The sequence below is a fragment of the Chiloscyllium punctatum genome, chromosome 2, assembly GCF_047496795.1.
Source record: "Chiloscyllium punctatum isolate Juve2018m chromosome 2, sChiPun1.3, whole genome shotgun sequence".
NCBI classification, from domain to species: domain Eukaryota; kingdom Metazoa; phylum Chordata; class Chondrichthyes; order Orectolobiformes; family Hemiscylliidae; genus Chiloscyllium; species Chiloscyllium punctatum.
This window is the reverse complement of record NC_092740.1, coordinates 104,822,774-104,837,427: the sequence shown is the minus strand read 5'-3', so window position 1 is coordinate 104,837,427 and position 14,654 is coordinate 104,822,774. Positions and strand designations below refer to the sequence as shown.

The window sequence follows — 14,654 nt, the reverse complement described above, 5'->3', positions numbered from 1 at the left end:
CCTCTAAAGACAAAATCCTATATAGGAAACAGATAAAGAATCTAAAACCTCATGGGATCCAGGATAACTTGAGCAGATGTATCCAAAATTGGCTTAGTGGTAAGCGACAAAGGGTGGTGGTAGAAAGCTACTTGTATGACTGGAGTATAGTGTGCAGTGGCATACTACTGGGATCAGTCCTGCGCCACTCTTTGTTTGTGATTCTCATAAATTATGTAAATGAGAATTTGAGGAAGATGATAAATACATTTACAGATGACACAAAGATTGGCTGTGTGGTTGACAATGTGGAGAAAGGTGTTAAATAACAGGAGGATATAAAAGGGTTGGCCAGACAGACAAATCAGTGGCAAATGGAATTTAGCCATGATAAATGTGAAGTGATGCACTTTGGAAGAGGAAATAAGACAAGGAAGAACTTAATGCATGGCAAGACACTAGGAAATTCAGAAGAACAGAGGGCTCTTTGGATGCTTATTCAATGATCCTTGAAGGTGTCAGGCCATATTAAGAGGATAGTTAGGAAGGCATAAGGGATGCTTGCCTTTATCAATCATGTGTCCAGCAGGCTAAGATAAAAGGTAGGGAGGAGGGACTTGGGGGAGGGGCGTTGGAAATGCAACTCTAAAGGTCAAGGTGAGGGTGATAGGCCGGAGTGGGAGTGGGAGTGGGGGTGGGGCAGAGAGGTCAGGAAGAAGATTGCAGATTAGGAAGCGCAGATTGCGGTGCTGAGTTCAAGGGATTTGACTGAGACAAGGTGGGGGGAGGGGAAATGAGGAAACTGGAGAAATCTGAGTTCATCCCTTGTGGTTGGAGGGTTCCTAGGCGGAAGATGAGGTGCTCTTCCTCCAACTATCGTGTTGCTATGGTCTGGCGATGGAGGAGTCCAAGGACCTGCATGTCCTTGGTGGAGTGGGAGGGGGATTTGAAGTGTTGAGCCACGGGGTGGTTGGGTTGGTTGGTCCGGGTGTCCCAGGGGTGTTCTGAGACGTTTCGCAAGTAGGTGGCCTGTATTCCCAATATAGAGGAGGCCACATCCGGTGCAGCGGATGCAGTAAATGATGTGTGTGGAGGTGCAGGTGAATTTGTGGTGGATATGGAAGGATCCCTTGGGGCCTTGGAGGGAAGTAAGGGGGGAGGTGTGGGCGTACGTTTTGCATTTCTTGCAGTTGCAGGGGAAGGTGCCGGGAGTGGAGGTTGGGTTGGTGGGGGGTGTGCACCTGACGAGGGAGTCACGGAGGGAGTGGTCTTTTCGGAACGCTGATAAGGGAGGGGAGGGAAATATATCCCTGGTGGTGGGGTCCATTTGGAGGTGGCGGAAATGACGACTCATGGTACGATGTATATGGAGGTTGGTGGAGTGGTAGGTGAGGACCAGTGGAGTTCTGTCTTGGTGGCGATTGGAGGGGCGGGGCTCAAGGGCAGAGGAGCGGGAAGTGAAGGAGATGCGGTGGAGGGCATCGTCGATCACGTCTGGGGGGAAATTGCGGTCTTTGAAGAAGGAGGCCATCTGCAAAGACAACCCAGATGTCTTTCCCTCCCCTCCCCTATCAGCGTTCTGCAAAGACCACTCCCTCCGTGACTCCCTCGTCAGGTCCACCCCCCCCCACCAACCCAACCTCCACTCCCAGCACCTTCCCCTGCAACCGCAAGAAATGCAAAACTTGCACCCACACCTCCTCCCTTACTTCCCTCCAAGGCCCCAAGGGATCCTTCCATATCCACCACAAATTCACCTGCGCCTCCACACACATCATTTATTGCATCCGCTGCACCCAATGCGGCCTCCTCTATATTGGGGAGACAGGCCGCCTACTTGCGGAACATTTCAGAGAACACCTCTGGGACACCCGGACAAACCAACCCAACCACCACGTGGCTCAACACTTCAACTCCCCCTCCCACTCCACCAAGGACATGCAGGTCCTTGGACTCCTCCATCGCCAGACCATAGCAACACGACGGTTGGAGGAAGAGCACCTCATCTTCTGCCTAGGAACCCTCCAACCACAAGGAATGAACTCAGATTTCTCCAGTTTCCTCATTTCCCCTCCCCCACCTTGTCTCAGTCAAATCCCTCAAACTCAGCTGCACCTTCCTAATCTGCAATCTTCTTCCTGACCTCTCAGCCCCCACCCCCACCCCCACTCCGGCCTATCACCCTCACCTTGACTTCCTTCCACCTATCACATTTTCAACGCCCCTCCCCCAAGTCCCTCCTCCCTACCTTTTATCTTAGCTTGCTGGACACACTTTCCTCATTCCTGAAGAAGGGCTCATGCCCAAAACGTCGATTCTCCTGCTCCTTGGATGCTGCCTGATCTGCTGTGCTTTTCCAGCAACACATTTTCAGCTCTGATCTCCAGCATCTGCAGTCCTCACTTTCTCCTCCTTTATCAGTCATGGCATTGATTGTAACAGCAGGGAGATCATTTTGGAGCTGTACAGAATTTTGGTTATGCTGCAATTGAAGCATTGTGTGTGGTCTTGGTCATCGCACTTTATGAAGGATGTGATTGCACTGGAAGAGGTGCAATGGAGATTCACCAGGATGTTACTTGGGATGAAGCATTTTAACTATAAAGCTCAGATTTCTTTATTTGGAACAGAGAAAGTTGAGTGGTGACCCTGCTAGAGATGTATAAGATTATGACGGGCATGGACTGGGTGAATGAAGAACAACTGTTCCCTTTTGTTGGAGATGAATAACAAGGAACAAAATTTAATGTAACGAACAGGATATTTAGAGGGGATTTGAGGAAAACCCTTTTCACCTACAAGGTGATAGTAGTCTGGAATGCACTGTTTGGGAAATCAGTTGAGGCGGGAAACCTCACAGGCTTTAAAAAGTACTTGGATGAGCACTTTAAATGCCATAATGTTCAAGACTATGGGCCGAGTGTCAGAAAGTGGAACCAATGTAGGGAGCCTATTTCTGGCAGTACTGACTTGATGGGCCAAAGGCCCTTTTCAGTACTGCATAATTCTATGATTTTAAGTAGCTGTATAAGATGGGCTGAAGAGCTAAAATTGTTGATGCTTTGCAACAAGCTGCATGACCTTAAATGAGTCCTGTGAACATTCCTGCACAGGCTGACAACGGCAGCTGTAGCTTGTTTTTCTGTAGCTGTGTTTTCTGTACTAGCCAGCAGTTTTGTCTTCTGTATCTGTTTTTCTGTGCCTTGCTGCTTGTTACACTGTATAAGGGAAAAAGTCTTATTCCAAGTCGTTGGACTTAACTCGGATTGGGATGTCAGGAACAACCTAAATCTCTAGACCAGTTGTCGATCAAGGAGTCCCCAATGGGCAGAAGGCTTATTGTTCGCTTTCCTTCCTTTTTCATCTGTTATTATTGTTCAATAAATGTTCCTTTCTTTTCTCATCTGTTATTATTACTCAATAAATGTTCATATCTAAGCAAATTACTGTTGTCGAGCCTTCTCTTAACTATGTTTAACCAAATCAGAAATGAACCATTTGGATACAATCTGTAATCCAAGACAGTAGTATACCATCAGTATGAACATCAGGAGATGACCTTGAAAGTATTGGTTCTTGCGAACTGTGGTTATGTATTTCTGTCATGGTCCTGCAGTTCTCCCCAGGCCAATGAAATGGCTGTCACAAATTAGGTTTAACTTGCTCAGGCAATGTGTACAGACAAACATTAGAACATTCAGTGAACTGACAGCTGTTGAGAAATCCTCAAGCAGTGTTCCCTCAACATATGTGGCTTGAATGGAAAATTAAGGGAGCTTGTTGATGGAACTTGCAGACAGGGATTCAAATATTTGAAAGTTATACCAAAACATTGGGGATTTGAATCCACTGATTAAATGCAGTGAAAATAATGCAAAAATTTGATGTGAATACATACACAAATGTATGCATTCTCAGAACAGGTTGTATTATAATGATAGCTCTGAAGTGGAGATGGGAGCTTGTAAAAACAGTGAAATAGACTTACCTTTATCCCAACGAAGGCAGAATCCATAAAATACCCTGTCCTCAGGACTTTCACAGAGAATAGTCCTACATCTTCACATACCCGGTATTCTGATTCCATCATTTCTATACGAGACCATTTGAGATCAAGTCTGTAAAATCATCAGATGTAATTTTTTGATAATTAGCGAATTGCATATTTATAGAATTTAGAAAATGCAAAAATAAGTGCTCAAAATCAAATGTAACTGGACAAATGTACGAAATTATTTTCATTAATTCATTAGGTGTGGGTGTCACCAGCTAGGCCAGCATTTAGTGAGCATTCCATGATGGTGAGTTACCATGAATATGGACAAAATTGAATATTCTGAATCAAATGTAGTGCATTTTAACAAATCAAACCTTAATAAAATTGTATGGTATGGACCGATCACTTAAAGTACTTCTTGTTATAAGGGTGTCTTATGCCACACAGAGCACACAACATATTGCAAATGGGTTAAATCTGACAATGGTCACCTACTGAAAGAGTTCAAATATATTAAGAAACTAGCATGCGAAAGGTTAAAGGGAATTCATGCAAAGAAGAAAATGAATGTTAAAAAAAACAAAGTTAAAGCAAAATCACTATATTGAAATAGAGTGATATCACAGGCTTATAAGATTATGAAAACGATAAGGGAATTCTCGGCATTCTCAATAGTTTTAGAACACAAAATATACTACAGTACATCTATACCAAGTGTAATAATGATAAGCCTCAGAAGAACTTTAACAAGACTTCTGTTGCAATACTGTGAACCATCTGGACTCAACACAATATAAAGCAAATTGAGGTAATACATAGTGTTGAGCACAGATTGACCTGGATGCTACTTGGTTTTGGATAATTTGGAATAATGCAAATGATGAAGCAATAATACCAGAAGTTCTCCAAAAGAAACACTTGTGAAGTCTTAGTTACAAAATAAATCCTCAAGGAATGTTACCTCATTTTAAAAGGGCACTAAACAAATTATTTTTATTAAAATTGATTCAAAAGATGCAGGGTGATCATGTGGTCAACAAGAGTGGGTTGAAATTCACTAGCTGATTTTTAAATATCTTCTTTCATGCTGGAACAGATTTTCTCCCCCACAAAATATTGAACCTTCTTTCTCCCAAGAAAGGAAAACAAATCAATTTTCTGTGCGGTTTCTGCTAATGAAGGTGAAAATATAATTTACTTAGCAGCCTGGATATTTACTGGAGTGAACTGGGGAAACCAGTATTACCCATTAATTTCAGATGTGAAAGGTGGAGTTGAATAGGCCCAAACAGTCCAACCTTTCTTTATAAATTGACCCCTTCATCTCCATGCATTACAGGTATCCATTGAGTAAATCTTCTTTGAATCGTTTAATGTATTTATATTCTTTCTTGAATAAGATGACCAATACTGTACATGGTACTCAGATGTGTCCTCACCAACACTATTTAGAAGACTTGTAGAAAAGTTTCCGGACTTGCATATTCCAGTCTCTTGTAATAAACAAAAACAATCCATTTCTCCTCTTAATCATTTGCTATACCTAAAAAACGATCTTCTTGCAATTCATGTAACAGTACACACAGATCTTCCTGCACCCATAGATTTCCGCAATGTCTCTCCATTTCAGGAATATGTTGATTTTCTGTTCTTCCTTTCAGAGTGGACAAGTTCACATTTTCTTACGTTATTTTCTATCTACTAGATTGTTGCTCACACACAACCTATCTATATCGCAGATTCTTTAAGTCTTCTTCACAATTTATTTTTCTATCTTTGCATCGTCAGCAAATTTAGCAACCATTCATTCAATACCTTCATCTAAGCCATTGATATAAATTATAAGTGATTAAGGGCTGTTTCCTCTGACACACCACTTGTCACATCTTGCCAAACAAAAAGCAACCCATTTATGCACAAACTTTATTTCCTACTAACCAACCTTATTTTTAATCAATGCTAAAATGATAAGATCTTAATTTGTGTAGTGACCTTTGATGTGTCATTTTATCATTTGCCTTCTGGTAATCTAAATACAGTATATCCACCTTTCTTGATATTCCCTCATTAGAACTCTAATACTTAATCAAACATGTTTTCCTTTTCATAAAATCATGCTGACTTATCTGAATACACTGAAATTTCTAAATATCTGCATAATTAAATATCCTGCAAGTGTAAACACAGAACTTCAGTTGATTGGTAGAGGCAAGAAAAAAGAACTGACATGTCAACCAATCAGCGCCCTCCTCACATACAGAATAACTGTTGCTTCCCCTTAAATTGGCATTCTTCTAACTTCTCCTAATGAGTGCAACACAAAAAGCTTTGTCAAAATATGTTTATTTTTTCAGTCTCTGTAATATTAAGTGACTATCTATCTTTAAAATTCACTTGCAGTTTCTTTTAACCTTCGTTAGTGCTGCTTGCTCATGGCAAGTAAGCCAAATACAGGAAAATCAACATATGAAAAATAAGTAGTGCCAAGTCCAACTTGGCAGTGGCAGAATGTTTGCCTAACTTTTTGAAAATTTAGAAACATTCAAGTGGATTGGAAAATAACGAATATAACACCTGTTCAAGACAGAGACAAAAAGTATAAGACTGTAGACCAGTTAATCCAACATCCAAACTCACTGTTCTTGATGGACATACATTATAATATATAGAAGATGGGCTAAGTAACAGAATACAGATTCAGGGTGAGTGGATCACTTTCAGATTGACAAACTGAAGGATACCCATTGACATCAGTGCTGCGATCTCAATTATTTACATGTTATATAAATGACTTGGAAAACATAATCAATGTGTTGAACTTAAATTTGTTGATGGTACAAAATAATTAGGAATATGAGTTGGGAAGAAGGTACACAGTCTGCAAATGAACAGAAATAGGATGAGTGAATGGGAACACGTTTGGCAGATGGAGTACAGTGTATGACAATTTCAGATTATCCATTTTGAAGGAAAGAATAGAAAGGTAGATTATTATTTAAATAGAGAGACATTACAGAATTCAGTGGTACAAAGGGATGTGGATATCCTTATTCATTAATCACGAAAGTTTAGCATGTTGATAATTAAGAAGCTTAATAGAATATTGTTAAAAATCACACACACCAGATTATAGTCCAACAGGTTTATTTGGAAGCAGTCGCTTTTGGAGCGCTGCTCCTTCATCAGGTGGTTGTCAGGAGCAGCACTCCGAAAGCTACTGGGTCCAAATAAACCTGTTGGACTATAGCTTGTTGTTGTGTGATTTTTAATTTTATATACCCCAGTCCAACACTGGCACCTTCAACTAATGGAATATTGACCTTTATTGCAAGAGAGATGGAGTATATGAATAAGGAAGTCTTGCTACAGCTATAGACTATATTGGTCTACCATATTGGTCAGACCATATTGACACTGTATTGCAGAGACTTTGATCTTGTTACTGATGGAGGAAGAAAATTGTATTTGAGGCAGTTCAGAGAAGTTTCACTCTATTAATTTCTGGAATGAAGGAAATTTCCTCCAAGAAAGTTTGAACAAGTTGGACCTCATTGGAAGAATGAGAATAATCCAATTCTGTGGGAGTTTGATGGGGTGACAGCTGAAAAGATGTTTCCCCTTGAGGAGAGAACCTGAAATGAGCAAGCAGAGTTTCAAAATAAAAAGCCTCCCATTCAAAGCAAAAGTGAGGATAAATTTCATCTCTCACGGTATAAATAGTGATTAGAATTCACTTCCCCGGATAGCAGTGAAGGCTGGTTCACTAAATGCTGAGTTAGAAAGAATTTTGTCTTACAAGAGAGTTAAGGGTTATGTATATTGGACAGGAAATTGGAACTAAGTATAAAATTAGATCATCATGAGCTTATTGAACAACAGAACAGATTCAATGGGTTAAAGGCCTACTCTTACTCCTTATTCTTATTGGAAATGCAGCAGCCAATTTGATCAAATTAAATGTCTGCAAAAAGCAATATGATGCTGATGAGTTAGCCTTCTTGTAAATTTTATTTTTGTGCTCAAGTGAGACTTGAACCCACAAACCTCCCCACTGAGAATGCTCTGAATTGCCCCATGACCAACAGGATAAAGGTATTAGAGGATAATGACCTATCAATTGTTTCAAAGGCTGCAGACAGCTCAAAAAAGACAGTTTGCCATCATGTCAGAATATTGGAAGGACACAAATGGCATTTGAGTTCTTTCTGTTAAATGTGTCTACCTGGTTACCTCTTCAATGCATATATATTTTTGACATGAAATAGTGAGAAGCTTAGAACAACAAAAATTATACAACACAAAAGGAGGCCATTCATCCAACCTTGTCCATGCTGACCCAAAGAGACCCAGGTGCCCTTTCTAATCTTATCTTCCTACACACAGCCCATAGCCCTGCACCTATACTAAGGTGCCGATCCAGGTATGTTTTTAACAAGTATTCGGGGTCTATGCCTCCACCATTAACTCAGCCAGCAAATTCCATACACCCACCATCCTCGGTGTATAATTGTTTTCTGTTACTGTCCCTTTTTAATCCTTCTATCACTTGACTTGAAATCTCTGCCAACAGGGTTCTCCTGTCTATCTTATCTCTACCACTCACAATTTTGAAAACTTCAATCATGTCACCTTTCAGCCTTCTTTGTTCCAAGAAAAGGAACCTCAATCTCTCTTGTGTATACAATTCTCCAGTCCTGACAACATTCTAGTAAATCTTCTCTGCACTCTCTCCATAGCAATTATATCCTTCCAATAATGTGGTAGCCAGAATTGCACACAATTTTCCAATTGTAGCCTCAACAATGTCTTATATAATTTCATCATTATATGCCTACTTTTGCATTCAATATCTCTGCCCTCTTTACAAACTTACTTACTTGCACACAAAGATCTCTAACTTACATAGAACATAGAACACTACATCAAAGTATAAACCCTTCAGCCTTGATGTTGTGCTGACCTGTGTAACCAATCTGAAGCCCATCTAACCTACACTATTCCATTTTCATCCATATGTCTCTCCAATGACCATTTAAATGCCTGTAAAGTTGGGGAGTCTGCTACTGTTGCAGGCAGTCCATTCCATACCCCTACTACTCTGAGTAAAGAAACTACCTCTGACATCTGTCCTGTATCTATCACCCCTCAATTTAAAGCTATGCTCCCTCATGCTATCCATCATTGTCCAAAGAAAAAAGCTCTCATTGTCCACCCTATCTAACCCTGTGATTATCTTTTATGTCTCAATTAAGTCACCTCTCGACCTTCTTCTCTCCAATAAAAACAGCCTCAACACTCTCAGCATTTCCTCATAAGACATTGCCTCCATACCAGGCAACATCCTAGTAAATCACCTCTGAACCCTTTCCAAAACTTCCATATCCTTCCTGTCATGCGGTGACCAGAACTGTACGCAATACTCCAAGTGCAGCTACTTTGGAGTTTTGTACAGCTGCAGCATGACCTCATGGTTCCAAAATTCAACCATATACTAATAAAAGCTAACACACCATATGCCTTCTTTACAACCCTATCAACCTGGCTGGCAACTTGCAGGGATCTATGTACATGGACATCGAGATCCCTCTACTCATCTACACTGCCAAGAATCTTACCATTAGCCCAGTAATCTGCATTCCTATTGCTCCTTCCAAAGTGAATCACCTCACACTCTTCCGCATTAAACCCCATTTACCACCTCTCAGCCCAGTTCTGCAGCTTATCTATGTCACTCTGTAACCTGCAACATCCTTCTTCACTACCCACAACTCTACTGACCTTAATGTCATCTGCAAATTTACTAACCCATCCTTCTACACCCTCATCGAGGTCATTTATAAAAATGATAAACAGCAGTTAACCCAAAACAGATCCTTGCGGTACACTAATAACTGAACTACAGGATGAATATTTCCTATCAACCACCACCCTTTGTCTTCTTTCAGCTAGCCAATTTCTGATCCAAACAGCTGAATCCCCCTCAATCCCATGCCTCCATATTTTCTGCAATAGCCTACTGTGGGGAACTTTACTGAAATCCATATACATTACATCAACTGCTTTACCCTCTTCCACCTGTTTAGTCACCTTCTCAAAGAAGTCAATAAGGTTAGTGAGGCATGACCTACCCTTCACAAAACTATGTTGACTATCCCTAGTCAATGTATTTCTTTCTAGACAATTATAAATCCTATCTTTTATAACCTTTTCCAACACTTTACCAACAACCAAAGTAAGGCTCACTGGTCTATAATTGCCAAGGTTGTTTCTACTCCCCTTCTTGAACAAGACAACAACATTTGCTATCCTCCAGTCTTCTGGCACTATTGCTGTAGACAATGGCAAAGATCAAAGCCAAAGGTTCTGCAATTTCCTCCCTGAATTCCCAGAGAATCATAGAATAAATCCCATCTGGCCCAGGAGACTTATCTATTTTTACACTTTCCAGACTTGCAAACACCTCCTCCTTGTGAACCTCAAGCCCGTCTAGTCTAGTAGCCTGTATCTCCGTATTCTCCTTGACAATATTGTTTTTTTCTAGTTTAAAAACTGACAACAAATATTCATTTAGTGCTTCCCTGACTCAACACACAACTTCCCACTACTATCCTTGATTGGCCCTAATCTTACTCTTGTCATTCTTCTGTTCCTAACATACCTATAGAAAGCCTTAGGGCTTTCCTTGATTCTATCTGCCAATGACTTCTCATGTCCCCTCCTGGTTCTTCTTAACTTCATTTACTCCTCTCAGTGTATTCCTGTTTATCATTCTCTTTTACTGTTTGACCTCCCTAAATGTATTACCTCACAACTATCAAAGTTGAACTCTACCTGCCACTTTCCCACTCACTCCACCAACCTATCTATATCATTTCAGTTTACAGCTATTCTCTACACTGTCCCCTACAGGGCAAATTTTTGTGTGGTCTGCAAATTTAAAAGTTGTATTCCCCATATTCAAGTCCAAATCTTTAATGTACAAAGAAAGTGGTGGGGGGGAGGGGGTGGGGGGAGGGGGGAGGGTTCTCAACTCTGAAACCTGCAAAAGACTACTTGAAACAGCTTTCCATTCGCAAGCCATTGACCATTACCCTATGTTTCCTGTTACTAAGCCAATTTGACATATTACATTGTTTTCCATGGGCTTTTATATTTTTTATGAGTCTTCCATGTGGGACCCTGTCAAATGCCTTACCAAACTCTATGTGGAGAACAATCACGATACTATCCTCATTGCTCCTCCTTGTCACTTCCTCAAATAATTCAATCAAATTTGAAAGGCATGACCTCTCCTAACAAAGCCGTGCTGACTATCTGTGACATGCCTTTCTAATTGACAGTTTATCTAATCTCTCATGATTCACTCGAACCGCTGAAGTAAGTCTAACTGGCCTGTAATTATTTTGCATTTCCTTTCTACCCTTTCAAAACAACAGAATAACATTTGGTTCCTCCTGTCCTCTGGCGGCTCACCTATGACCTTTGAAGAATGGAAAATAATCGTCAAAGCATCGGTCATTTCCTCCCTAACTTCCTTCAATATTCCGGAGAATGATCCATCTAGCTTTGGTAACTTACATAATTTCAAAGATTCCAACTTCGCTAATACTTCCTCTCTCATTATGATTATTTTGACTAATATTTCAACACTGATTCTCTTGAATTACTATATCCACATCATCCCTGTTCTTTTTGAATACGGAATCAAAATATTAATTTAAAATTTTTCCCATGTCTCTGCATCTTCACGCAGGTTTCCTTCTACATCTCTAATAGTTTGCACATTTCCTAAGCTATCCTTTTGCTCTTTGTGTACTGGTAAAACATTTCTGGGTTCTCCTTAATCTTGATTGATGATATTTTTCATGTCTTCTCTTTGATTTCCCATTTCTTTACTACTTGATCCCTGCACTTTCTATATTCTTTAGGTTATCTGCTCTCTTGAGTTTTTTAGTGAATTACATAAGATTTCTCTATCAATACAATCTTCCTTGTACTTTTCTGGACAACAATGGGAGGACCCATTGTTAGAGTGGACATGTCTGCTTTATGCCCCAGCATTTCGCTTATTAGAAGCTTCCACTGCTTTACCACTGATTTATCCTTGAGCAGTCATGTTGAGGCCACCTCAGCCAAATCACTTCTCAGTTTTGTAAAATTTGCCTTCTTGCAGTTAAAAACTTTTACTCCTGATTCATCTCTATCTTTTTCCATAATAATAGTAAATCTAACTGATTTGTGGCCATCATTCCCAATATGGTCATCTACTATCACTTCACCCACTTCACCATTTTCATTTCTGAAAAATAAATCCAGAATTGTGACTCAGTTTGTTGTGTTTGTCATTTTTAAAAAATTTTTGGACACAGTCCATGAATTTCTCACCCTAAATGTCCCTTTTTTGTTTGAAACCCGGTTGTTAACGGGATAGTTAAAGGCTCCACTTATTATTGGCCTTTTATTCCTACAGGCAGAAATTTGTTTACATATATGTTCTTCTTTCTCCTTCTCATTATTTGAGGGTCTGTCGTGTACTGCTATTAGTGTGACTGTTCTTTATTATTTCTAAGCTCAACCCATAAAGCCTTTTTTGTTAGCCCATTTAATATTTCATCCCTTTTCACAACTGTAATTGATTGATTAATTTCTTGAACCCTTACTGCTACGCTCTTCCATTTTTGTCACCCACCCAATCCTGCCTGAAAACTCTTTATCTAGGGATAGTCAGCTATCAATTTTTCCTCTCCTTTAGTCAGGTCTTCGCTATAAGCAATGCTATCATGCAGATTTGCATCTATCTGTGCCCTTTGTGTATCTGTCTTGTTTGTAATAATTCTTATATTGAAATATAAATACCTCCACCCTGTCAAATATATCAATATTTTAAACTCTCTCTGATTATTGAATTAACTCCTGAAGTCTTTATTAGATCTATTAGTGACAGTCTCTCATTTATGGCATCACTTTTGGTTTCCGTATCAAGTGGCAACATCTTTATACTTACCTATACTTTTACTGCCTCTGTTTGTTCATGCACAAGCATTCAGTTTTCTACAGTCTTTAATGTTTTGTTTTGGAGTGCTAACGGTGAAGTGATATGATTGAGCCTGTAACACCTGCTATTGTAAATCCAAACTTCTTGCGTAGTTGCTAAAAGGACACTGGACCTTCTGCACAGAGTTTTGAGAACTAAAACAAAAGGACCAACAATATTATGGAAGTCTGATTTTAACAGGATTCTTCCTGTTTTGGCAGCTAGACCGACACTGCCTGCTTTTACTGTTCCTTTGTGGCTTTTTTACAAGTTGAGCTGAGATCAGTTCGGTCCATACTTCATATTCAAGAATATTAAGCAGAAAAGGCTAGGAGTCATGTTGAATGGTAGGTCTGCAAATAATCATAGATCAAGACAGTTTTACTTGCCCAACAGTGATTTCTACACTGAGTCTGTATAAGTTCATCAAGAGTTGTGACAAATCTTGTGATTTGTCTCAGAAATAGATTCTAATTACCATCAAACAATTAATAAATTCATACACTGTTGGTTAAATACAACCAAAAACTCATTGATATTTACACAAATGTCTTACATTTGCGGGAGAGCAGAGTTGCCTGAGGAGTCCGAAACCTGAAACTCCAAACTGTCCGACATTACTGCCGAGGAAGCACTTATGATGTAAATGATGTTTCTGCTGTTCAAATCTTTCTGTGTGAACTTATTCCAAATAAATCCCCCTAGGCAGCAACAAATCACAAGATCAGTGCATCTGTTAGTGTACATAAGAACAACAGTATTTTATTGATTAGCGTATATATTCTATTAGAAATTGTGACCCTGAAGTAAATAAAATTCCATGGGATATTTTATTTTTTAAATACGGGATGTGAACTCATAGCTGCCTATTTGCTATATGTCCCTTCTTGTCCAATGAAAATTCATAAAATTTATTCTTGGGAATTGTGTTATAAAAAGAAATTGGATAATGTGAAAATATCAACTGGAAATTAGAAAAATGTAAGGTGATCTCATTGAAACACAAGATTCTGAGAGGACTTGACTGTTTGGATACAGAGAGGGTGTGAGTGTGGGTTAAGAATCTCTACCCAGATACAGGGCCTCAGAATAAGAGGCAGGCTATAGAAGACAAAGATGAGGAAGAATTTCTTCATTTAGGTGCTGAGGAAAGCACATTCATAGCTGAAGTTGAGAGAAGCATAAGGAGTGGGATGAGAAGTAGAGTTCAGGTCTAGGAGCAGCCATAAATGTATTGAAATGTGGAACGTGCTTGAAAGACTCAACACCAGCTCGTGTATTTTGAGATTTCATATTTCTATAAATGTACAGTGGCAATGCAGAGTGAATTAAACTCACAGTAGGCTTGGAGGCTGGTGCATGACATGCAGAAGCCAGTGAGAGAAATAGAGAGGGGGAGAAAATGAAAGAGAGACAATTAAAGTCGTGGGGAAGTGCAGAGAGAGACATTAATAGAATTCTGGATAGAGTAATCTGAGCCTCATTAAGCGACATCTGCCACTTGCTGCATTAAAACATTTTTCTTCATGTTGGCTTTGCTTCATTTGTAGTTACTTTAAATCTATGGCCTCTGCTTCTGTGTACTTCCACCAAAAGGAAAAGGTGTTCCCTTCCTACTCTGTCCAGATAGCTCACCATTTTGAA

At 39.7% G+C, this 14,654-nt stretch overlaps 1 protein-coding gene across 7 annotated transcripts in view; it reads right to left on the bottom strand.

Moving 5' to 3' along the window:
* Positions 1 to 14,654, bottom strand: part of frem1a (Fras1 related extracellular matrix 1a) — a 377,121-nt gene that overhangs the window by 51,187 nt on the left and 311,280 nt on the right. For all 7 annotated transcript variants that reach the window (XM_072586891.1, XM_072586895.1, XM_072586892.1 and 4 more), the window contains 2 exons: positions 13,567 to 13,711; positions 3,968 to 4,097 (listed from right to left, as the gene is read on the bottom strand). In XM_072586891.1, the coding sequence (XP_072442992.1) occupies positions 3,968 to 4,097; positions 13,567 to 13,711 (275 nt within the window). The remainder of the gene's footprint in view (positions 1 to 3,967; positions 4,098 to 13,566; positions 13,712 to 14,654) is intronic.